Source organism: Schistocerca americana, chromosome 1 (genome assembly GCF_021461395.2).
Source record: "Schistocerca americana isolate TAMUIC-IGC-003095 chromosome 1, iqSchAmer2.1, whole genome shotgun sequence".
Taxonomy (NCBI): domain Eukaryota; kingdom Metazoa; phylum Arthropoda; class Insecta; order Orthoptera; family Acrididae; genus Schistocerca; species Schistocerca americana.
The window spans coordinates 188,892,971-188,920,029 of NC_060119.1; the positions used below are offsets into that span (position 1 = coordinate 188,892,971).

The 27,059-nt window shown below is 42.9% G+C and overlaps 1 protein-coding gene across 1 annotated transcript in view; it reads left to right on the forward strand.

The window, feature by feature from the left end:
* Positions 1–370: 370 nt before the first annotated feature.
* The window catches only part of LOC124615931 (vegetative cell wall protein gp1-like), a 68,484-nt gene continuing 41,795 nt past the window's right edge, over positions 371–27,059 (forward strand). The window contains exon 1 of the mRNA XM_047144157.1: positions 371–527. Within this exon, the coding sequence (XP_047000113.1) occupies positions 371–527 (157 nt within the window). The remainder of the gene's footprint in view (positions 528–27,059) is intronic.

A 27,059-nucleotide genomic window follows, 5' to 3' on the forward strand; every position in this document is an offset into this window, starting at 1 on the left:
CTATTGAATTTCGTCGCGAATTCGATTCCGGCTGGGTTTGGGATTTTCTCCGACCGGGGACTGGGTGTTTGTGTTGTCCTTAGCATATCACCGTCATTCATGAAAGTTCGACATTAGATTGAGTAAAGATTGGGAATTTGTACGGACGCTGATAACCGCGCATTTGAGAGCCCCACAAACCAAACATCATCATCATCATCATCTATTGAATTTCCAGCAGCATCTTAAACATTTACACAGTTGAAACCTGTGACCATGCTGACAACATCCTGCAGAAGTTTGAACACTTAAGATATGTAGATTCTTTTGTCGACTGAATGGTTTCAGAAGAATAAAACAGTGAAAGAGGGCAACAGCTGGTCTCCACAACATGAAACATCTGATAATAGGTTTCCCGGTCGGATGGTATGTATCCAGTTGCGGAGACTTCAATGACTATTCACCCAAACAGCAGATCTCCTCAGCTGAACATGCAGCCAGCAGATATTGTCAGGTATATGAGAGCTGTGAAGAGGCAGACCTAGCAGGTAAGTCAAGTTCAACTAAAACGAAAAATACTGAAGAACACATTTCACATTTTCGATTGAATACCTACAAAGTGTTAACATAGCAAAGCAACTGTCTCAGACGTCAGTGTCCAACAATCACGTGGACAAAACTCCTAACAAGACAGTAAAAGGACTTCTAAAAGAAGCTGTTACAAGGAATATTTCATGACAGTGTACAGACAATTCTTACACAGAATACCCATAAAGCAAGCGAACAACGGTGACAGGAGGGCTATAGCGGCTCTGGACCAAATTTACTCTTAAATATGATAGTGATCCTTACGGTACCACTGCCGTCACAATCCAATACGTTGGACAGTCTGCACTGAAACAACCATGAATGCATGATTCCAAAAGCCATGTCTCCATTATCTATAAGTAAGAAGCCATGTCACCATCTGTGATGTCACAAAACAAGATGGTGGTATACCACATTCCTCTCCTCCAGTCACCACTTTACTGGCCAACGTAACGAAACACGCAATCACAATGGAGCCTCAAAAACGCCATCTTTCCCATATTCAAACGTATTTGAATGTTTTGCAACAAGTTCAAAAGTTTTTCTCAAAAAACTAAAAAATTACACAGAAGGTGTAGCTTGCAGTATTTCCACATTTTGTCATCAGCAGTACGCACAAACGCAAACGTTTATGGCAAGAACTTATATGTTAAATTGAAAGTAAATTGCAGTAAATTGTGAACATCTATGGTTCGATCTTTGTACCACACTTGATGTACCTTTAAATTAAATTTTTCATATCTAATTTGTCTATGAAACACTGATGCCTGCCAAGTGTCACAGTGCTATTTTCATATGCAAAATGTCTGCAAAATACGTCATAAATACAAAAGTTCAATGTTCATGTCAAGTGTCACATTGTTCTACACGCATACATATCTGTAAAATATAATGACTAAAACACGACTTAAGACTCTCAAATTAACTACCCCCACGCTACTTTCATGCATAAATTATTAAATAGCACATGTGGCTCTAAAATAACATGATAAACTTTTTAAGCCTAAATGGGGTGATATACAAAAACGAACCTGACCAAGCCTAACTGTATCAAACATATTTCGCTAAAATACTAGGACAAGAAGGCAAACACACAAACAAATTGTCAGTCAGAATTACTCTCAGCCACAGGAAGAATGCAATCGATGTGTGATGCCTGAAGCATGACTATCAACTCTAATTGCCACAACGCTGAGTGTAGGCCTATATCTACAGTGTTCTATAGCGATACAAAACGCATGTTCATCCTAGGCCTAAATGAGACAAAACTATGCTTTCAATAACCTTTCAAAGCCACTCAAACACTGTAGTGACATCTTGCCAGGGTGTTAACTTTATCTTGCACTGCAAAACGTGTGTCATCTTCTGCTCTCGTACAGTGGAGACAACATAACACTTCACCGCATACACCATTATTTTACAGCAAAGTTGTAACCAGTATCCCATTAGATTTGATTAAATTTAACTAGGAAGACAAATCTACAGGGATCTTAGCCCCCTCCCCTATTGCCAACTCCGAAATTTAGTTTATTGTGTGGCAAAGCTAGCAACAACCCTTAAAGAGTAGTAGGAGACCCTTTACTAGGTCTTTGTTAGGAACAATCTCTTCAGGAGTTGATGACAGAAATATTTTGTTTCTTTTGGCCTCCAGTGCTTCACATTTGAATATTAAATGTGGTGCGTCTTTATTCCCCATACTACATATTCTGGACTTGCATGTTTCCACTTCTATACACATCATATGCAGGTGTTTATAATGTTGCCGTGGCTCGTCATTAGACCTACCATTTGTTTAATCTGCCTCCTGTTCAAGTCTAAGATTGCAGAACGTATCTTAAAACGTGGTTTCGTCGTCATTGACTGGCCATGTCTTTATTTTTTAAATTTTAATCCAATATTACGCATGTTTCATTCTTACACAGCTATGTAGTTTATATTTTACCATCGCCTGAGTGATTGTTAAGACAGGTTCCAGTTAAACAAATGAAGACTTCATCCATGCCCTCGCCAACCTATCTGCTTGTCCATTAGCACTAATTCCCTAGTGACCAGGGACCCACAGCAGGTTTATCCCATTGCTTTCCCCTAGCCTCACCAGAAATTCATGTCATTCTGATCTTTGATCTCGTTGCAGCAGCTGATGAAGATTCCAGAGCTGCTTTCGCTGTCTGAACGAATGTAGATGCTATGATCGTTGTAGCACCTGTGAAAATTCTCCTCGACACACGCTCTTATAGCGAATATCTTTGCCTAGAATACTGCTGGCAGCTTCCCTAGAGAGACTTCACTCTCTAGTCTAGGATGTGTCCCATGCACTCCAGCCCCAGTACCTTTGTCTGAGCCGGCCGCTGTGGCCGAGTGGTTCTAGGCGCTTCAGTCCGGAACCACGCGGCTGCTATGGTCGCAGGTTGGAATCCTGCCTCTGTGTGATGTCCTTATATTAGTCAGGTTTAAGTAGTTCTAAGTCTAGGGGACTGATGACCTCAGATGTTAAGTCCCATAGTGCTTGGAGCCATTTGAACCATCTGAACCTTCGTCTGACTTTGACACGTCAGTGAATCAGACTATGTTTCCTGAACAGTACCGTGGTTCGTTTTCCTACTGCTCCCTGTTTCGAATTGTCACGTTGAAAGGTATATTGAAGCAGCTGGAAGTTAGTATTACCGGCATTACCCCGTGCATTCCTGTATTTACTACTTTCACATTAGTGTTGGATTCTGGATATCACATAGATTTCCTGTTATTTCCAGTTTTCAGCTTGCAGGAACGGACAGTTGTACCTCTCACACCTATACTGAGTACATACCAGGATGATTGTTTCGTTGATTAACAACAAGATTTTATTTGGCAAGGGCCTCCCTATACTTTACACATTGTCCTTTCCTTCTTCTAAAGTTGAACACTCTTCTTACATGCTTCCTTTACGATTCAGTATTATTCTTCCGGGTAAGTATATTCCAGTTTGTGCACTTCTTGGTGATTGGACAGTTTCGTAAGTACAAGATCATGATGGCGTAGGGCACTTCGTCTACCATTTCTTCTAAACTTCTGATAATAGAGGATTTCGGTCTTTCCTACGTGAGACCGAATCAGTTATCCTACAATTCCCGTATCCCATTGTTTAACGCCCATTTCAACCCCAAACGCAATACATATGTGGTCAGATAAGGATGGCTGTAACTACCCATTAAGACGGACTCAAAAGCTATGTCAATTAGTCCTTCTCTTCCTCTGTTCCTAAAGGTAAGCCCCTTATGCCTGATCAAGATCTCTACATCGCTCTCCAACTGGTATTAAAGTAGATACTAACCTCTGCTGTTGGCTTCGAGGCATCCCCAAACCAGGTTGCGGGCATTGGCGTCACAGCCAACCAGCAGCGGTTCATTCAGCTGTAAACTGCTGTCTACCAGTGCTCACTTCCTGGGAAAGAGGAGCACTGTTCTCGTAAGGGAAGTAAGCTGACGCAAATATAAATTCTCTTGCTCTTGAAGTCCCTAGAACAGAAATTTGCCATCAGCATGAATGAAGCTCCAGTCTTCACATAAATGCATGTTCTGGGTTTGGTTTCTAGATATCCAGCGTAAATTAGCTTACCTCCAATTCTTCTGAGGTCTGAGATGCCGCCTTTATTTAAACAGGGTTCCTCGATCAGGGCCACATTCGCCTCCTGTCTTACCAGATGGCGGCAGTTGGCACTTATAGCGCGTGTAAATTAAAGAGCAGAACACACCGCGGTATTTTACTGACCATTAAAACGAACGCCACTGTGACGTCACGGATTCTACCATCTTGGATTGTGACATTATGTAGTCAGAACCTCTGACCTGACAGCGGTTATTAATACCCAAGGTGATTACTCACAGCTGTGGTTGCCACCATTCAACCTTGTATCCTTACAAAAACAAGGGCTGACGAAATCTCAAATTAAAAACCAAGACTCCAGACCAGGTGCTAGCAGTCTGAAGAAACAAGAACCAGCAAAACAAAACGTAGTTTTTGCAAAATAGCAATAGGAGAGTACTTAAACACACGTCACGTAGATGCCCATGGATTTCACCCTCTCTCTATCATTGTGTCTGAATATTCGAATTAGTAAATTTTAGAAAACTCTAATGAATAAATATTGAGCGAAGAATGAAAATATGATGTGAGAATAAGAGATGAAAGTCTGGTTTTACTCCTGCAGCTTTGTCATACCTCTAAGGTGTGAAAAGTGGCAGTTGTCTCTGAATAAGGAAAAGTGTGAAGCCATCCAATACGAGTACGATAATAAATCTTTTAAATTTCCGTTACCCGATAAATCACACAAATTTAAAGGCTGCAAATTAAACTACGTGCCTAGGAATTAGAGTCACGAACAGCTTAAGTTGGAACGATCACATAGCTTATGTTGCGGGGGAGGTAAGCCAGAGACAACGTTTTATTGGCAGAACTTTTAGAAGAAGTAACAGCTGCAATAAAGAGACTGCCTGCACTACGCTTGCTCGCCCTCTGCTAGAGTACTGCTGTGCAGTATGGGATCCTTACCAGATACGTGAAATGTATGCTCAATTGCGAATACGGACAACCATCAACTGTATAATGAAATGACGACAGTGAAAATTAGTTCCTGACCGCAACTCGAACACGGATTTCCCACTCATCGCGAGCGGCTGTCTTACCATTAGGCTGTCCCAGCAAGATTCATAGCCAGACGCAAACTTCCGTATGTTGTCAGAAAGTCCGAAGTGTGGCAGCTCATTTTGTGTTATCGGAAATAGGGGAAACACTGTCACGGATATTATAAGCGAGTTGGGGTGACAATCATTTAAAACAAAAGAGTTATTCGTCGCGGAGAGATCTTTTCACGAAATTTCAATCACCAAGTTTCCCCTGTGAAAATATTCACCGTCGGCATCCTACATAAGAAGACATGAGCATCGTAATAAGGGCCGCGCGGGATTAGCCGAGCGGTCTTGGCGCTGCAGTCACGGACTGTGAGGCTGGTCCCGGCGGAGGTTCGAGTCCTCCGTCGGGCATGGGTGTGTGTGTTTGTACTTAGGATAATTTAGGTTAAGTAATGTGTAAGCTTAGGGACTGATAACCTTAGCAGTTAAGTCCCATAAGATATCACACACATTTGAACATTTTCATCGTAATAAAGTAAGAAAACTCAGAGCTCGTACAGAAAGATTTAAGTGTTCATTTTTCCCGCGCACTGTTAGTGGAACGGTAGAGAAATAGCTTGAAGGTGGTTCGAAGAACACTCTGCCAGTGTGAATCGCAGAGTAGTGATGTAGATGTGGACATACAGGGTGTTACAAAAAGGTACGGCCAAACTTTCAGGAAACATTCCTCACACACAAATAAAGAAAAGATGTTATGTGGACATGTGTCCGGAAACGCTTACTTTCCATGTTAGAGCTCATTTTAGTTTCTTCCACCTACGCTCAATGGAGCACGTTATCATGATTTCATACGGGATACTCTATCTGTGCTGCTAGAACATGTGCCTTTACAAGTACGACACAACATGTGGTTCATGCACGATGGAGCTCCTGCACATTTCAGTCGAAGTGTTCGTACGCTTCTCAACAACAGATTCGGTGACCGATGGATTGGTAGAGGCGGACCAATTCCATGGCCTCCACGCTCTCCTGACCTCAACCCTCTTGACTTTCATTTCTGGGGGCGTTTGAAAGCTCTTGTCTACGCAACCCCGGTACCAAATGTAGAGACTCTTCGTGCTCGTATTGTGGACGGCTGTGATACAATACGCCATTCTCCAGGGCTGCATCAGCGCGTCAGGGATTCCATGCGACGGAGGGTGGATGCATGTATCCTCGCTAACGGAGGACATTTTGAACATTTCCTGCAACAAAGTGTTTGAAGTCACGCTGGTACGTTCTGTTGCTGTGTGTTTCCATTCCATGATTAATGTGATTTGAAGAGAAGTAATAAAATGAGCTCTAACATGGAAAGTAAGCGTTTCCGGATACATGTCCACATAACATATTTTCTTTCTTTGTGTGTGAGGAATGTTTCCTGAAAGTTTGGCCGTACCTTTTTGTAACACCCTGTATAAGTGCTACTCTGAGATGAAGAGACTGACACAGGAGAGCACGAAATGATGATCTGCATCAAACCAGTCAGTAAACGGGCTTAGCGATTTTGTGCATCGCTTTCGTGCTGTTAACTCCGAGAATCGACAATTTAACGTGATCGATAAGTTTTACGGAGGTTAAGACACAGAAAGAGACTAGAGGTGGCAAAACAGCGATGAAAATGTTTCTTTCGGAGCGCTGATCCTTGTTTCGTAGTTCTAACTACTGTTTCTGTCGGCACTGATCTAGTTCCTCCCAGGTCGATTAAGCTCCCAGTGTTTTAATTTTCCGAAGAAAATCAGCGAGCCTTCGGACCCAAACGAGAACAATTTCCCGCGAGTAATATGGGGATCCCAAATGGTATCTGGTAGCTCGCTAAGGAAATGCTTGCTCCTGCGAATGCTATTCCAATACCTACATGACCCAGGACACTTTGATACGTTACAGCACAGGCACTGCAATGTCGTATTTATCCGCAAACACTGTGTAAGAGGTCCATGATTAAGGAATTTGTTGCTAGTGCACTCGAGCAGATGTAATTTCGATGGATTGCTCACGCGCTGCCTGCGATATGTAAGGTATAAGAGAATCTCAGACCAGAGAGCAGTGTTGTATGCAGTAGGAACTGTGTAGCAGTTGTAATAGTATAGCGAGCAGTCGTTTGAATGGAGTTGGCTGGGCCGGTCCTGGGGAGCGATGGCGGAGCCGGAGCGTTGTAGTATAAGGTAAAAGCAGCCTCGCGCATATGTACTATTGTTATATCAAGTCCCATGTAAATGTTTTTAAAAAACCTCTTAATAATAATGTTTTTTATAAAAATTAACTTATGACAATCATTCATCTCAATTTAAAGAATTTACTAATTTCTCCAATCCATGGTCATCCCGATTATTGTAAAGAAAAATAAGTTATTTCTTTTTATACATGACAAATCTATCGGCCAGTATTGCACAGGGCTGTGCCAGAAAATTTTCTTATAGGAGCAGATATATATACAGGGTGTTACAAAAAGGTGCGGTCAAACTTTCAGGAAACATTCCCCACACACAAAGAAAGAAAATATGTTATGTGGACATGTATCCGGAAACGCTTACTTTCCATGTTAGAGCTCATTTTATTACTTCTCTTCAAATCACATTAATCATGGAATGGAAACACACAGCAACAGAACGTACCAGCGTGACATCAAACACTTTGATACAGGAAATATTCAAAATGTCCTCCGTTAGCGAGGATACATGCATCCATCCTCCGTCGCATGGAATCCCTGATGCGCTGATGCAGTCCTGGAGAATGGTGTATTGTGTCACAGCCGTCCACAGTACGAGCACGAAGAGTCTCTACATTTGGTATCGGGGTTGCGTAGACAAGAGCTTTCAAATGCCCCCATAAATGAAAATCAAGAGGGTTGAGGTCAGGAGAGCGTGGAGGCTATGGAATTGGTCTGCCTCTACCAATCCATCGGTCACCGAATCTGTTGTTGAGAAGCGTACGAACACTTCGACTGAAATGTGCAGGAGCTCCATCGTGCATGAACCACATGTTGTGTCGTACTTGTAAAGGCACATCTTCTAGTAGCACAGGTAGAGTATCCTGTATGAAATCACGGCGGTGAATCGAGGAAGTACAGCACACACTGACGAAACTAAAATGAGCTCTAACATGGAAAGTAAGCGTTTCCGGACACATGTCCACATAACATCTTTTCTTTATTTGTATGTGAGGAATGTTTCCTGAAAGTTTGGCCGTACCTTTTTGTAACACCCTGTATATGCGTTATCCGGCGACCTTATTGAGGTAAGAATTTTCAATTTATTCGGTATGATCTTTCAGGGCCATGACGCAGCACTGCTGACGTCCAAAATTTACAAATTTAAATTCACGGTTAATTATTGAAAGGTTATAAGTGACCCACAATTTTATTGAGAGAGTAGTCACATTGTATTATTGGTAGGTTACGGAATAATAAATTGTTGCTAGGTTACACTACATACCAATGCTATACATATTTTCACTGTTGGGCAGTCACGCTAAACGTGAATATTATAATCATATTTTTTAATGTTGGGAGGTTACAACCCCGAGCGGTCTAAGGCGCTGCAGTTATGGACTGTGTGGCTGGTCCCGGCGGAGGTTCGAGTCCTCCCTCGGGCATGGGTGTGTGTGTTCGTGCTTAGAATAATTTAGGTTAAGTAGTGTGTAAGCTTGGGGACTGATGACCATAGCAGTTAAGTCCCATAAGATTTCACACACATTTGCACATTTTGAACAGGTTACAACCGGGCAAGCGACATTCGCGTAAAATAAAATGATAATTAAATCAAGACCCTAGGCTGTCGACAGGCGTTGATATACATCACCGGGGACAGTTGAAAATGTGTGCTCCAACCGAGACTCGAATCCGGGATCTCCTGCCTACATGGCAGACGCTCTGTCCATCCGAGCCACCGAGAGCACAGAGGATAGTGCGACTGCAGGGATTTAGCCCTTGCACGCTCCCCGTGAGACTCACGTTCCCAACCAAATGTCCACACTCTATATTGGTAGTGCCCCTGTCCATTACACTCATTACTCGCGGCAGAAAAACTTACCGAGTCCCGTAGCAGTTCGGGCAATGCGTGTGCATCCTGCACAGAAGAATGTCCGAAAGAACGGATACTATCTTCATATATAGTTAAAGCTGACCGGCCATTGACATTCTTCTTCTGCACTGGATGCACACGCATTGCCCGAACTCTTACGGGACTCGGTAAGATATTCTGCCCCGAGTAATGAGTGTAATGGGCAGGGGCACTACGAATGTAGTGTGTGGCCATTAAGTTGGGAATGTGGGTCTCATGAGCAGCGTGCAAGGGATAAATCCGTGCAGTCGCACTACTCTCTGTGCCCTCGGTGGCTCAGATGGGTAGAGTGTCTGCTATACAAGCAGGAGAGCCCGGGTTCGAGTCACGGTCGGAGAACATATTTTCAATTGTCACCGTTGATGTATATCAACGCCTGTCGACAGCTTAGGGTTTTGATTTAATTATCATTTCATTCAAAGAGAGCTGCATGGTCACCGACATGTCCGAAACAACAGATACCATCTTCATACATATTCAAGTAAATTTCACTCCCGTGCTGGAATATACCTAATGGTTCTACGAGTACAGGTTGTAGACGCATGGTTGACGCCATATGGAAGTGAGTCGTCCTCGGATAGTCAAGTAGTAAGCGGGAAGTCCGAGTTCAGAGTCCCGGTCCGCCACAAATTTTCGTTGTCGTCATTCCAGCACACAGCGGATGGATATCCATATTCGAAACTCCGAATACATCTACGTGATTACTCTGCTATTCACAATAAAGAGCCTGGCAGAGGGTTCAATGAACCATCTTCATGCTGTCTCTCTAGCGTTCCACTCTCGAACGGCACACGGGAAAAACGAGCACTTAATTTTTTTCTGTGCGAGCCCTGTTTTCTCTTATTTTATCGTGCTGATCATTTCTCCCTACGTAGGTGGATGCCAACAGAATGTTTTCTCAATCGTGGAAGAAAACTGGTGATTGAAATTTCATGAGAAGATCCCGTCGCGACGAAAAACGCCTTTGTTTTAATGATTGCCACTTCAATTCACGTATCATGTCTGTGACACTATCTACCCTATTTCGCGATAATACAAAACGAGCTGCCCTTCTTTGTACTTTTTCGATGTCATCCGTCAGTCACACCTGATACGGATACCACACCGCACAACAATACTCCAGAATAGGGCGGACAAGCGTAGTGTAAGCAGTCTCTTTGGTAGACCTGTTGCACCTTCTAAGTGTTCTGCCAGTGAATCGCAATCTTTGGTTTGCTATACCCACAATATTATCTAAGTGATCATTCCAGTTTAGGTTATTTGTAATTGTAATCCCTAAGTATTTAGTTGAATTTAGAGCCCTCAGATTTGCGTGACTTGTGAATAACTTCACACTTTTCTTTATTCAGGGTCAACTGCCACTTTTCGCACCATACAGATATCTTATCTAAATTATTTTGCAAGTCGTTTTGATCATCTGATGACTTTACAATACGGTAAATGACGGCATCATCTGCAAACAATCTAAGACGGCTACTCAGATTGTCTCCTATGTCGTTAATATAGATCAGGAACAATTGAGGCCCTATAACACTTCCTTGGGGAACGCCGGATATTACTTCTGTTTTACTCGATGACTTTCCGTCTATTACTACGAACTGTGACCCTTCTGACAGGAAATCACGAATCCAGTCGCACAACTGAGGCGATACTCCGTAGGCACGCAGTTTGGTTAGAAGACGCTTGTGAAGAACGGTGTCGAAAGGCTTCTGGAAATCTAAAAATATGGAATCAATTTGACATCCCCTGTCGATAGCACTTATTACTTCATGAGTATAAAGAGCTAGTTGTGTTTCAAAAGAACGATTTTTTCTGAGTCCGTGCTGACTATATATCAATAAATCGTTTTCTTCGAGGTACTTCAAATGTTCAAATGTGTGTGAAATCTTATGGGACTTAACTGCTAAGGTCATCAGTCCCTAAGCTTACACACTACTTAACCTAAATTATCATAATGACAAACACACAAACCCATGCCCGAGAGAGGACCCGCACCTCCGCCGGGACCAGCCGCACAGTCAAGGTATTTCATAATATTCGAATACAGTATATGTTCTAAAACCCTACTGCAAATCGACGTTAGTGATATAGGCCTGTAATTCAGCGGATTACTCCTACTTCCTTTTTGGGTATTGGTGTGACCTGAGCAATTTTCCCGTCCTTAGGTACGGATCTTTCTGTCGGCGAGTGGTTGTATATAATTGCTAAATACGGAGCTATTTTATCAGCATACTCTGAGAGGAGCCTGACTGGTATACAATCTGGACCGGAGGCCTTGCCTTTGTTAAGTGATTTAAGCCGCTTTCTTACACCGAGGATATCTACTGCTATGTTTCTCATCTTGGCAGTTGTTCTTGATTGGAATTCAGGAATATTTACTTCGTCTTCTTTGGTGAAGGAGTTTCGGAAAATGCTGTTTACTAACTCTGCTTTAGTGGCTCTGTAATCACTCATCAGTGACTTCACCGTTGTTATCGCGCAATGAAGGTATTCATTGAATCTTGGCACTGGTGTGCTTTATGTATGACCAGAATCTCTTTGGGTTTTCTGCCAGATTTCGAGACAGAATTTCGTTGTGGAAATTATTAAAAACATCTCGCATTGTAGTACGCGCCATATATCGAACTTCTGTAAAACTTTGCCAATCTTGGGTATTTTGCGTTCTTTTAAATTTTGCATGCTTTTTTCGTTGCTTCTGCAACAACGATCTGACCCATTTTGTGTACCATGGGGGAACAGTACTATCACTTATTAATTTATGTGGTATATATCTCTCAATTGCTGTTGATACTACCTCTTTGAAAACATTCCACAGCTTTGCTACACTTACATGATCAGATCGGAAGGAGTGAAGACTGTCTCTTAAAAATGCGTTAAGAGCATTTTATCAGCTCTTTTTTGAGTAGATATATTTTACGTTTCTTTTTGATGGTTGTAGGTGTTACAGTATTCAGCCTAGCGGCAATTGCCTTGTGGTCGCTAATCCCTGTATTCGTCACAACACTCACTATTTGTCCGGGATTATTTGTTGCTAAAAGGTCAAGTATGCTTTCGCAACCATTTACGCTTCGAGTGGGCTCATGAACTAACTGTCCAAAATAATTTTCTGAGAAAGCATTCAGTACAATTTCGGATGATGTTTTATGCCTGCCGCCGATTTTAAACGTATAACTTTTCCAGCATATCGAGGTAGATTGAAGTCACCACCGACTATAATTGTATGAGCGGGGTACTTATTTGAAATGAGACTTTGAACTGTTCAGCAACTGTCTTCTGAGTCGGGGGGTCGGTAAAACGATCCAATTAATAGTTTAGTCCGATTGTCAGGTATAATCTCTACGCATAGTATTTCACATGAACTATCTACTTCAATTTCGCTACGAGGCAAACTACCTCTGACAGCAATAAATACTCCATCACCAACTGTATTTAATCTATCCTTTCTGAACACTATTAGATCGTTCGAAAAAATTTCGGCTGAACTTATTTCCGGCTTTAGCCAGCTCTCTGTACCTACAACTATTTGAGCTTCAGTGCTTTCTATTAGGGCTTGGAGCTCTGGTTCTTTCCCAACACAACTAATACGAATCGTTTCTACAACTACCTTACTGTGTTTTACCTGTCCACTTTCAGACGAACGCCCGTTCTGTGATTTCCTGAGACCCTCTAACCTAAAAAACCGCCCAGTCCCTTCCACACAGCCCCCGCTACCCGTGTAGCCGCCTCCTGTGTGTAGTGGACTCCTGACCTATTAAGTGGGACCCGTAAACCCACCACCCGATGGACGGTTTCAGGTATAGTCCTTTCCACAAACGATTAATTTACATAACAAGCACAGCTTTCTTAACAACGAGGACGGTTGAAGTACACTGTGGTTACATTTGTTGCATTGACCTACACTATTTAAACATCAAGACAAGAGTGTCAACAGACGTCTTTAAGTTTTGGTTCGAGGCAATCGCCGACAATAAAACGTAAGCCAAGGACACGTCGTAGGTCCCTCACCCTAGGGCCGTATTCAGCTGCTTGTGTGTGACGTCTTCCCGTCGGCTATTGCTTTGCTTTACGACTAGCTAATACAAAGGGCAATAAAATAGCGAAACCTATCGCTTTGATCTGCCGTCAAGAGAAAAGCTGTCGACCTTTGTTTCACGAAAGCAGCGATGATGGTCAGCAGTTGTCGATCGTGATTTTGAAATATCGCAAAAAAACGTGACGTCACTTGCAAGGTGAGTCATCATTTGGCACTGCTTTGTACTGCAATGTTTTACTGTTGGATTCTGTCGTGTAAGGGGACGTTTTTGATCCTGAGAATAGGGAAATAGTAATTTTGTTTGCTCAGATCTGTTATAATTTCGCCGTCTATAGCAAAGAAAATAAGTGTGAAACGAGAGGACTTGTGAATTAACTGCGTGAAGACTGATGACTGAGAAACATATAAGCCAATAACAGTGTGAAATATCTATACGTGTGTGTATTTCCTTTTTAAACCATCAAGCCAACTTACTCTCGAGTATTTGAATTTAAGTTCGAGCAATTACTTAATTAATTTACTTGTGAAACTATCAGATTGAGTCCCCTGAAACTTCTGGAGATTTTCTGAGTGCTGAAAAGGCATAGCAATAGCCAATAAAATAAAACTGGTCAATGGTCGGTGCTGTAGATAGCAAAAGATATCATTAACAAAGGTGAGGAAGGGCTGATACGAATAGTGTCCGTCGTCAAGGTGACTATGCTGCGAAATAAATACGTAAATATGAGGAATAAAGACGTAGAATGTTAATAACTCTTATTTTATTTAAAAAGCTTTAAGAGTTTTCACATAAAAATTCGGCGGATTTACTTTTCAGCACGCCCTGTAGTTACAGTGTTATGCATTAACATCGAAACTTATCGTGCCACAAATCCGACACAGAAATCCATCTCTCTTCACGACAACTGCGTAGCGAGTTAACATTGGACCGAAGTACAGTTTCTCGCCGCTATAATCGAATACAAACGTAGCGGAATACATCAAATCATGAACGAAGTTTTAGTAGGCAATTGAGAAGAACATAATCGCGCTATATGCGAAGAACTTTCTGCGGCGTAGGAATTCTACCAACAGTAGTATTCCGAATTTTGACAAATGATTTATGCGAAGGATAAATTTCTGCGTTATGAGTTATTCTCCTAGGGAAACCACAAGAATACAGCTGATAAAATAAGTAGAAATTTAAATGATCGGTACAGAAAGCTGCGGATAATTTCAAACAATTTTACGTAGTGGCCAAAAGTCCTTTGCTACGTCAGAACCAACTTTTGTTAGATAGAATTTTGGTTACGCTTTAGGAAAGAGTTTTCATCCGAAGCAGTCGATCTGAAACAGATCGTGTGGTTGCAGTCTTTATGATATTTATGAAAGTGGCGAGTCCACCAGAAATATATTAAAAGATCACTGCTCTTCCCCGATGAGTGCCGGGTTAGTTCGATGTGGAGCACAAAAGGGTGAAGACAAAGAAACTAACGAATAAGTAAAGAATAAGATTTTTCATAAACAATCATACCAAGAAACGTGGCTAAATACAAGAGACATGCTAGAAATCAGGACCTCACCGACTACATTTGAATGACAATAAGCTGAAACGCAGATAAACGAAATAACTGTCGCACAATCTTCTTTACAGCTCTTGCGTCCAAGAATATTGTACATAATAATGAAAACAAAATTTAGGATCTGTTAGATGGCTGGCAGTTTGGCTTTGGGGAAGGAAGAGACACTTGTGACGTTGCGCTTGATAAACTTAAAAAAAAAAAAAAAAATCGACACCCCCATAGGATTTGTTGACTTAGAAAAAGCGATCGGCAGCGTAACATGATGCAAGTTTCGAAAATGTCTGAAAAATAGGTGTAACCTATAGGCATGTACAATATGTATACGGATACACAATATGTACAACAATCAAGAGTAAACAATACGAACGGCAGAAAGAGAGAAAAGTCCAAATGGTTCAAATGGCTCTAAGCACTATTGGACTTGGTCATCAGTGCCCTAGACTTAGAACTACTTAAACCTAACCAACCTAAGGACATCACACACATCCATGCCCGAGGCAGCATTCAAACCTGCGACCATAGAAGTAGCGCGGTTCCGGACTGAAGAGCCTAGAACCACTCGGCCACAGCAGAGGAAAGTGCTCGCATGAAAAAAGCGTTAAACAAGTATACAGCCTTTAGCGCCTGCTGTTCAACCTGTACATCGAAGGACGAATGATGGAAATATAAGAACGATTCAGGAATGTGACTGACATTTAGGACGAAAGGATATCAGTGATAAGATTTCCTGAAGCGGCGAGTCTGGCTCACTGCATTCAGACGTGCGACCTCTATTGTGAAAGAAGCTTTCTATTTGTACTAGGTGATCGCTTCAGATTAAATAATTACCTTCAGACTAAGATGTTCATTATGAAGTAGAAACGTTGATAGTATTGATGAAATAATACCTTCTGCTATTTACCATTCCACAGCGTAATGGGAACTACTTTTTGCCCAGTGTAAGTTATTACTTCATCAGCTATCAACGCTACTACATCATCGTGAGCAAGTTGGCCTGAAGAGGGTCGTTTAATCGAAACTGATCACAATGCAAGTATTACACTACTGACCATTAAAATTGCTACCCCAAGAAGATATGTAGATGATAAATGGGTATTCATTGGACAAACATATTATACCAGAACTGGCACGTGATTACATTTTCTCGCAATTTGGGTGCATAGATCCTGAGAAATCAGTACCCAGAAGAACCACCTCTGGCCATAATAACGGCCTTGATACGCCTGAGCATTGAGACAAACAGATCTTGGATGCAGCTTCAACACGATACCACAGTTTGTAAGTAGGCTGTTTAGGTTTTCTTATTGGTAACGCCACGTAGCGCTCTGTGTGAGAATCACTGGCTGTGCTGTGTGCAGTCTGTGGGTAGTTTGCATTGTTGTCTGCCACTGTAGTGTTGGGCAGCGGCAGCTGGATGTGAACAGCGCGTAGCGTTGCGCAGTTGGAGGTAAGCCGCCAGCAGTGGTGGATGTGGGGAGAGAGATGGCGGAGTTTTGTAATTTGTCATGAACTGCTATACATATTATGACTATTAAGGTAAATACATTGTTTGTTCTCTATTAAAATCTTTCATTTGCTAACTATGCCTATCAGTAGCTAGTGCCTTCCGTAGTTTGAATCTTTTATTTAGCTGGCAGTAGTGGCGCTCGCTGTATTGCAGTAGTTCGAGTAACCAAGATTTTTGTGAAGTAAGCGATTTGTGAAATGCATAGGTTAATGTTAGTCAGGGCCATTCTTTTGTAGGGATTTTTGAAAGTCAGATTGCGTTGCGCTAAAAATATTGTGTGTCAGGTTAAGCACAGTTTTGTATAATTCTTCAAAAAGGGGACGTTTCATATGGCGACCCTGCCAGGATGAGTTGCGATGAATGGGAAGAAACGCATTGAGAAGATATAAGAAACAGATTTGGCAAAAATGAGTATTGTGCACTGAGAAATAATTATTTTGAAAGAAATATGAATAGAATACAGAAAACAGGTATAGATAGGACTTTTTGGGAATAATGATGAATGAAGGGAGATCTCCAAGAAGCAAAGAAAGTTTTGTTTGCAAAATACTGCAGTAAAACAAACCCTGTCCTTTCCCTTTCTGTTATTCCGCTGTGTTTGTGTACTCTTGTATATTTATGTTCTTCTTATCTTTATATGTTTACCTCATAAGACTTATGTTGTAGAATTTTTCTCATACTCAGCTACATGAACTATGATGAGGAATACTGTTATCCTCAAATATAATTTGCATTAATAATATGTTATTTACTTTGTAAAGATGTTTAGACATTATTTATTCTGTTTTGTTTTAATGCTCATGTGTGAAGTTGATGTTTCAAAAGTTATTCTGATCTTTTATGTAGGTACTTATAATTCCTGTAACACTGATATATATGTTATTTCGATTCTTTTGTAAAGCCTGTATTACTACAAATGTTATCTGTATTATTATGTTTTTAATGATGTTTTCTGTATCTTTGTTATTGTATTCTTATGTTATAAAATTGTAATTGACACCAGTTCATCATATTATTAACTTGTAAGTTACATTTCACTGCACACATTTCTGTTGGTCATAGTATATGGACAATATGTGAGAAGTAGGGACTGTTAGTGTTTGCACGTGTATTAATAATTCAGCAAGGGACTGGATAAGAGCATTGCTGGTTCTAAGGACAATTCCAAAAACTTTGTGAGTGCACAAGTGGTGGTTATGGACTTGCTATATTCTCCGCAAGACTCTTCAATGGTGATTGTGCACCTGCACAGTCACAACAGATGGCTGCTGACCATTTCTACAAGGACTGCAGTGGGTTTGCACCTCTGGTGGCCCACCAGTACCTTAATCTCTACCAGGACTACAGTGGGTCTGCTCTGTGATGACCTACCCACCAATATTCTTCAAAACTTCGACTGACTCTGCTGTGGGTTTGCTCTGTTGTGGCGCATTACCTGTCTGCATGTCGAGAGTCAGCACTGTCTTTCCGTTGGAAGGTCAACACTACTTCTTCAAGACTGCATGGAAGTCCACTACTTCTGTGAGCATTTTCTTTTACTGCTCAGACTTTGAGAAAAACACTGCAATTTTACTGTGACGAATGATGAGGACTGTCTTTATGGACTGTGAGAAAATCTTAGCTTTTGACCAACATTGTATCAATAAGTGTGTACATTTGATATCTTTGTTATTGTAATTATAAAAAATTTTATCAAATCATTATTGGCCACTGCCCAAAACAATTTGTAATTTTTTTTGTGGAGAGCATGGGGGCTATGTAAGTAGGCTGTTTAGGTTTTCTTATTGGTAACGCCACGTAGCGCTCTGTGTGAGAATCACTGGCTGTGCTGTGTGCAGTCTGTGGGTAGTTTGCATTGTTGTCTGCCATTGTAGTGTTGGGCAGCTGGATGTGAACAGCGCGTAGCGTTGCGCAGTTGGAGGTGAGCCGCCAGCAGTGGTGGATGTGGGGAGAGAGATGGCGGAGTCTTGTAATTTGTCATGAACTGCTATATATATTATGACTATTAAGGTAAATACATTGTTTGTTCTCTATTAAAATCTTTCATTTGCTAACTATGCCTATCAGTAGCTAGTGCCTTCCGTAGTTTGAATCTTTTATTTAGCTGGCAGCAGTGGCGCTCGCTGTATAGCAGTAGTTCGAGTAACCAAGATTTTTGTGAGGTAAGCGATTTGTGAAATGCATAGGTTAATGTTAGTCAGGGCCATTCTTCTGTAGGGATTTTTGAAAGTCAGATTGCGTTGCGCTAAAAATATTGTGTGTCAGGTTAAGCAAAGTCTTGTATAATTCTTCAAAATGGGACGTTTCAAGTTCATCAAGAGTAGTGAGTAGCATATTGTGACGAACCAGTTACTCGGACACCATTGACCAGACGTTTTCAATTGGTGCGAGATCTGGACAATGTGCTGGCCAGGGAAGCAGTTGAACATTTTCTGTATCCAGAAAGGCCCGTGCAGGACTTGCAACATGTGGTCGTGCATTATCCTGCTGAAATGTAGGGTTTCGGAGGGATCGAATGAAGGGTAGAGCCACGGGTCATAACACACCTGAAATGTAACGTCCGCTATTCAAAGTGCCATCAATGCGAACAAGAGGTGACCGAGCTGTGTAACCAATGGCACCCCATACCATCACGCCGGGTGATACGCCAGTAATAGATGACAAATACACGCTTCCAATGTGCGTTCACCGCGATGTTGCCAAACACGGATGCGACCATCACGATGCTGTAAACAGAACCTGGATTCATCCGAAAAAATGACGTTTTGCCATTCGTGCACCCAGGTTCGTCGTTGAGTACACCTTCACAGGCGCTCCAGTCTGTGATGCAACGTCAAGGGTAATCGCAGCCATGGTCTCCGAGCTGATAGTCCATACTGCTGCAAACTTCATCGAAATGTTCGTGCAGATGGTTGTTGTCTTGCAAACGTTCCCATCTGTTGCCTTAGGGATCGAGACGTGGCTGCACGATCCGTGACAGCCATGCGGATAAGATGCCTGTCATCTCGACTGCTAGTGATACTAGATCGTTGGGATCCAGCACGGTGTTCCGTATTACCCTCCTGAACCCACCGATTCCATATTCCGCTAACAGCCATTGGATCTCGACCAACGGAAGAAGCAATGTCGCGATATTATAAACCGCAATCGTGATAGGCTACAATCCGACCTTTATCAAAGTCGGAAACGTGATGGTACACATTTCTCCTTCTTACACGAGGCATCACAACAACGTTTCACCAGGCACGTGGTCTTGCGGTAGCGTTCTCGCTTCCCGCGCACGGGGTCCCGGGTTCGATTCCCGGTGGGGTCAGGAATTTTCTCTGCCTCGAGACGACTGGGTGTTGTGTGTCTTTCATCATCATTTCATCCTCATTCACTCGCAAGTCGCCGTAGTTGCGTTAAAGAACTTGTGGAGCGGCGGCCGAACCGCCCCGCGAGGGGTCTCCCGGCCACCAATGCCATACGCTCATTATTCATTATCAACATCTGAACAAAACGCGCTCCTGTTAGCACCTTGTCTCGTCCGAGAAGTTCGCAAAGACGTCTCCTGGTTGCAGCTGCTGTACTCCTGGAACCGGTCTATTCTGGATCCATTCTAGCGACGCACTCGTCACACCACAAAACAGCGGACCGTTCCACTCTGGGACGTGCTAAGAATGATAGTGGTGAACGAGTGCGGCCACCAGGTAACTTCTACTGCGACTAGCCGCAGACTTGCTTCTTCCTTCCAAGTAAACATCAGTTCTTCCCCTTTTGTAGTAACTGGACATTTCAGTCACCGCAAGTTGAAATACGAACATCTCTCTCTCTCATCCTGGAGCCAAAGTGAAGTTCGATGCTGTGCGTCGAAGTGGTCTTTGTCATATTCGACAGCGTTCAACACCAACTAGTCATTCGCGTTTCGAAAACAGATAGCGACGAGTTCAAAGATTTTACGGTCGTTGCTCCCGGCAGATACGTACAAAAAGCGTGTCAGGATAGGGATTAGTGAAGAGGGATATAAAGCTAACTAAAATCAGGAAAGGGTAAGACAAGATGGTTAGTTTTCACCTTATTTGTTTCTCGTTTTGATCGGAAACGCTATGAAGAATTTCAAATAGAACCCATGTAGAGTGAAGGTGAATGAGATTGCCATTTACTGCGGTAGGGAAGACTGTAGTATAGTCGCCGGATTCGGACATCGATACTGAGACAAATGCACCATCTTTGGTGGTCTAGAGTTGTACGGATTCATGGCCGCACCACGGAGGGCGTGCACGCGGCGTCAGTTCGTGAGACAATTTGGCGACGTTTGCTATGAGGAAAGTGTGCACCCATTCCTCGGTCAGTTGTGTTCATGTAACCGTGGCTTTCCGGTCGCCGACGTTGCTAACCAACCACACACACACGCACAATTTTTTTTAAAGAACCTGTCTTTCTGGAGTACAGCGGTTTATTTACACTACTGGCCATTAAAATTGCTACACCAAGAAGATTTGCAGATGATAAATGGGTATTCATTGGACAAATATATTTTACTAGAACTGACATGTGATTACATTTTCACGCAATCTGGGTGCATAGATCCTGAGAAATCAGTACCCAGAACGACCACCTCTGGCCGTAATAACGGCCTTGATACCCCTGTGCATTGAGTCAAACAGAGCTTGGATGGCGTGTACAGGTACAGCTGCCCATGCACATTCAACACGATACCACAGTTCATCAAGAGTAGTGACTGGCGTATTGTGACGAGCCAGTTGCTCGGCCACCATTGACCAGAGGCTTTCAGTTGGTGAGAGACCTCGAGAATGTGCTGGCCAGGGCAGCAGTCGAACATTTTCTGTATCCAAAAAGGCCAGTACAGTACCTGCAACATGCGGTCGTGCATTATCCTGCTGAAATGTAGGGTTTCGCAGGGATCGAATGAAGGGAAGAGTCACCGGTCGTAACGCATTTGAAATGTAAAGTCCACTGTTCAAAGTGCCGTCAATGCGAACAAGAGGTGACCGAGACGTGTAACCAATGGCACCCCTTACCATCACGCCGGATGATACGACAGTATGTTGTTGTTGTTATGGTCTTCAGTCCTGAGACTGGTTTGATGCAGCTCTCCATGTTACTCTATACTGTGCAAGCTTTTTCAACTCCCAGTACCAACTGCAACCTACATCCTTTTGAATCTGCTTAGTGTATTCAGCTCTTGGTCTCCCTCTACGATTTTTACCCTCCACGCTGCCCTCCAATGCTAAATTGGTGATCCCTTGATGCCTCAGAACATCTCCTACCAACCGATGCCTTCTTCTAGTCAAGTTGTGCTACAAACTTCTCTTCTCCCCAATCCTATTCAGTACCTCTTCATTAGTTATGTGATCTACCCATCTAATCTTCAGCATTCTTCTGTAGCACCACATTTCGAAAACTTCTATTCTCTTCTTGTTCAAACTATTTATCGTCCATGTTTCACTTCCATACACGGCCACACTCCATACAAATACTTTCAGAAATGACTTCCTGACACTTAAATCTATATTCGATGTTAACAAATTTCTCTTCTTCAGAAACGCTTTCCTTGCCATTACCAGTCTACATTTTATATCCTCTCTACTTCGACCATTATCAGTTATTTTGCTCCCCAAATAGCAAAACTCCTTTACTACTTTAAGTGTCTCATTTCCTAATCTAATTCCCTCAGCATCACCCGATTTAATTCGACTACATTCCATTATCCTCGTTTTGCTTCTGTTGATGTTCATCTTACATCCACCTTTCAAAACACTATCCATTCCGTTCAACAGCTCTTCCAAGTCCTTTGCTGCCTCTGACAGAATTACAATGTCATCGGCGAACCTCAAAGTTTTTATTACTTCTCCATGGATTTTAATACCTATTCCGAATTTTTCTTTTGTTTCCTTCACTGCTTGCTCAATATAAAAATTGAATAACATCGGGGATAAGCTACAACCCTGTCTCACTCCCTTCCCAGCCACTGCTTCCCTTTCATGTCCCTCGACTCTTATAACTGCCATCTGGTTTCTGTACAAATTGTAAATAGCCTTTCGCTCCCTGTATTTTACCCCTGCCACCCTCAGAATTTGAAAGAGAGTATTCCAGTCAACATTGTCAAACGCGTTCTCTATGTCTACAAATGCTAGAAACGTAGGTTTGCCTTTCCTTAATCTAGCTTCTAAGATAAGTCGTAGGGTTAGTATTGCCTCACGTGTTCCAATATTTCTACGGAATCCAAACTGATCTTCCCCGAGGTCGGCTTCTACTAGTTTTTCCACTCGTCTGTAAAGAATTACCGTTAGTATTTTGCAGTTGTGGGTTATTAAACTGATTGTTCGGTAATTTTCACATCTGTCAACGCCTGCTTTCTTTGGGATTGGAATTATTATATTCTTCTTGAAGTCTGAGGGTATTTCGCCTGTCTCATACAGCTTCCTCACTAGATGATATTGTTAGGCCTGGCTCTCCCAAGGCTATCATTAGTTCTAATGGGCTGTTGTCTACTCCCGGGTCCTTGTTTCGACTCAGATCTTTCAGTGCTCTGTCAAACTCTTCACGCAGTATCATATCTCCCATTTCATCTTCATCTACATCCTCTTCCATTTCCATAATATTGTCCTCAAGTACATCGCCCTTGTAAAGGCCCTCTATATACTCCTTCCATCTTTCTGCTTTCCCTTCTTTGCTTAGAACTGGGTTTCCATCTGAGCTCTTGATATTCATACAAGTGGTTCTCTTTTCTCCAAAGGTCTCTTTATTTTTCCTGTAGGCAGTATCTGTCTTGCCCCTAGTGAGATAAGCCTCTACATCCTTACATTTGTCCTCTAGCCATCCTTGCTTAGCCATTTTGCACTTCCTGTCAATCTAATTTTGAGATGTTTGTATTCCTTTTTGCCTACTTCATTTATTGCATTTATTTATTTCCTCCTTTCATCAATTAAATTCAATATTTCTTCTGTTACCCAAGGAGTTCCACTAGCCCTTGTCTTTTTACCTACATGATGCTCTGCTGCCTTCACTACTTCATCCCTCAAAGCTACCCATTCTTCTTCTACTGTATTTCTTTCCCCCATTCCTGTCAATTGTTCTGTTATGCTCTCCCTGAAACTCTGTATAACCTCTGGTTTAGTCAGTTTATCCAGGTCCCATCTCCTTAAATTCCCACCTTTTTGCAGTTTCTTCAGTTTTAATCTACAGCTCATAACCAATAGATTGTGGTCAGAGTCCACATCTGCCCTGGAAATGTCTTACAATTTAAAACCTGGTTCCTAAATCTCTGTCTTACCATTATATAATCTATCTGAAACCTACTAGTATCTCCAGGGTTCTTCCATGTATACAACCATCTTTCATGATTCTTGAACCAAGTGGTAGCTATGATTAAGTTGTGCTCTCTGCAAAATTCTACCAAGCGGCTTCCTCTTTCATTTCTTAGCCCCAATCCATATTCACCTACCACGTTTCCTTCTCTCCCTTTTCCTACTACCGAATTCCAGTCACCTATGACTATTAAATTTTCGTCTCCCTTCACTATCTGAATAATTTCTTTGATTTCATCATACATTTCATAAATTTCTTCATCATCTGCAGAGCTAGTTGGCATATAAACTTGTACTCCTGTAGTAGGCGTAGGCTTCGTGTCTATCTTGGCCACAATAATGCGTTCACTATGCTGTTTGTAGTAGCTAACCCGCACTCCTATTTTCCTATCCATTATTAAAGCTGCTCCTGCAATACCCCTATTTGATTTTGTATTTATAACCCTGTAATCACCTGACCAAAAGTCTTGTTCCTCCTGCCACCGAACTTAACTAATTCCCACTATATGTAACTTTAACCTATCCATTTCCCTTTTTAAATTTTCTAACCTACCTGCCCGATTAAGGGATCTGACATTCCACGCTCCGATCCATAGAACGCCAGTTTTCTTTCTCCTGATAACGACTTCCTCTTGAGTAGTCCCAGCCCGGAGATCCGAATGGGGGACTATTTTACCTCCGGAATATTTTACCCAAGAGGACGCCATCATCATTTAACCATACAGTAAAGCTGCATGCCCTCGGGAAAAATTACAGCTGTAGTTTCCCCTTGCTTTCAGCCGTTCGCAGTACCAGCACAGCAAGGCCGTTTTGGTTAGTGTTACAAGGCCAGATCAGTCAATCATCCAGACTGTTGCCCCTCTTCAGGAACCACATGTTTGTCTGGCCTCTCAACAGACACCCCTCCGTTGTGGTTGTACCTACGGTACGGCTATCTGTATCGCTGAGGCACGCAAGCCTCCCCACCAACGGCAAGGTCCATGGTTCACGGGGGGAGGACGCCAGTACAGCGATGACGAATACACGCTTCCAATGTGCGTTCACCGCGATGTCACCAAACACGAATGCGACCATCACGATGCTGTAAACAGAACCTGGATTCATCCGAAAAAATGACGTTTTGCCATTCGTGCACCCAGGTTCGTCGTTGAGTACACCATCGCAGGCGCTCCTGTCTGTGGTGCAGCGTCAGGGGTAGCCGCAGCCATGGTCTCCAAGCTGGTAGTCCATGCTGCTGCAAACGTCGTCGAACTGTTCGTGCAGATGGTTGTTGTCTTGCAAACGTTCCCATCTGTTGACTCAGGGATCGAGATGTGGCTGCACGATCCGTTACAGGCATGCGGATAAGATGCCTGTCATCTCGACTGCTAGTGATACGAAGCCGTTGGGATCCAGCACGGCGTTCCGTATTACTCTCCTGAACCAACTAATTCCATATTCTGCTTACAGTCACTGGATCTCGACCAACGCGAGCAACAATGTCTCGATACTATAAACCGCAATCGCGATAGGCTACAATCCGACCTTTATCTAAGTCGGAAACGTGATGGTACGCATTTCTCCTCCTTACACGAGGCATCACTGTTATATCCTAGCCAGTAATGCCACCCGAGCCCGCTGCCAAAAGGTTGGCAGCATCAAAGTCCGGACGCCGTCCGCATAAGCAGCGCCAGCGAGACAGGAAATCGCCGCAAGTCTGCGCGCGCCACCGCTGGCTTCTGGTTTCTTAAGCGCTGGAGTCGCGAGCGCTAGGACAGTTCTGTATTCGCCGCTCAGTTGTATACTCGCCACCGAATTGTGTACTTGCTAGTCAGCTGTGTGTTCATCGCAGCAGAGTTGTTGTTTGGCGTCAGCCGACGCTGACCTAGCCGCTCCGACTCGAACTAGACAGATCTCTGTAGACACGGAGTTCACTACTGTGTTTCTGTATCTTCGTTAATAAAAATAAGTACCGAGTTTTATTTAATCAGAGTGTTTGGGTTTTCATCTTTCTGTTCACTGTTCCAGCGGACCGGTCGGCCCGCTATTAAAAGTGTGGCGGTGACTTCGTAAGCCGTTTCTACAGCGAATTGCTTGTCGCTACGAACGCCGCCACAGAACTGGCGACGAGGGCTTCCGAACTCGTGTGCAGGGCTGGTTCAACTTGTTTCTGGTTATACTAATTATAGCGATAACATTTTGGGGGCTGGTTTAATTTGTGTTCACTATGTCTCCCGAATTACAACAGTTGATCTTGTTACAGAGTCAGCAAATACAAAGTCTGGTGGAAGCAATCGCCAAACAAGCGGCTAATCCTCCAACACAAAAGGAACAAGCACAGGCAGCACCACCTTTCCGTGCTTTTGATGCATCAAGAGAAGAATGGCGAGAATATTTCGCGCAGTTGCAGGCGCACATGACAGTCTACAAAATCACGGGTACTGAGCGGCAGCTTTATTTAATTTCCACTGCAGGCGTGGAAGTCTATCGACTACTTTGTAAGTTGTTCCCGGAATCCAAGCCAGAAGCTTTAGACTATGACGTTGTTGTTAACAAGCTTGCTGAGTATTTCGAGTCGCGAGTTCATGTGGCAGCATCCAGATTCAAGTTCTTCAGATTAATGAAACTGCCACATCAATCTAATAAACAGTGGTTAACAGATTTACGGGGCCTCACCCGTCAGTGCCGATTTAATTGTGTGTGTGGAGCTTCCTACAGTGATGTCATGTTACGAGACGCTATTACTCAAAACATTGCAGATTCTCGTATTCGTGCTGCTATCTTAAAGTTGCCTGACTCGTCATTAGAGACTGTGATGAACATCATTGAAGCCCAAGATACTTTTGACTATGCTGAGTGTGAGTTAGATCAGCCATGTATTTCTCAAATTGCCTGTGCTAAGCAAGTTATGTCACGCCCGCGGCCCCACCGGCAGAGTCAGACTGTAAACACTAGCCGGCCGCGTCATGTTAAACACATTCGTCAGCCGCGTGTGCAAAATGATAGAGTTAAGTCTTGCCCTAAGTGTGTTCTTGCTCATCCTCGTGAACGTTGCCCGTTGAGAAACGCGGTTTGTCACTTTTGTCAAAGGAAAGGACACATCCAGACTGTTTGTTTGCGTAAACGCAAGAACAATTCTAGTGCTGCCCAGCCCATGGATATTCATGTTCTTCAAAGCCAGCCCGCCCAGAAGGTCGCGTTTAAAGACTCTTCCACGGTTCGTGTGGGTAATAAACTTGTTCACAATAAGCCACCCACCCAGCCCTCTGCTATGCGACCCAGGCGTACTTCAAACGCTGTAAAAAGTAATGTACAGACTGCAAGTGAAGCGGGAGTTGTTGTTCCACCCGCCCAACCCACGAGTTGTCGTAAGCAGCGAACACGCGCTAAACGCGCT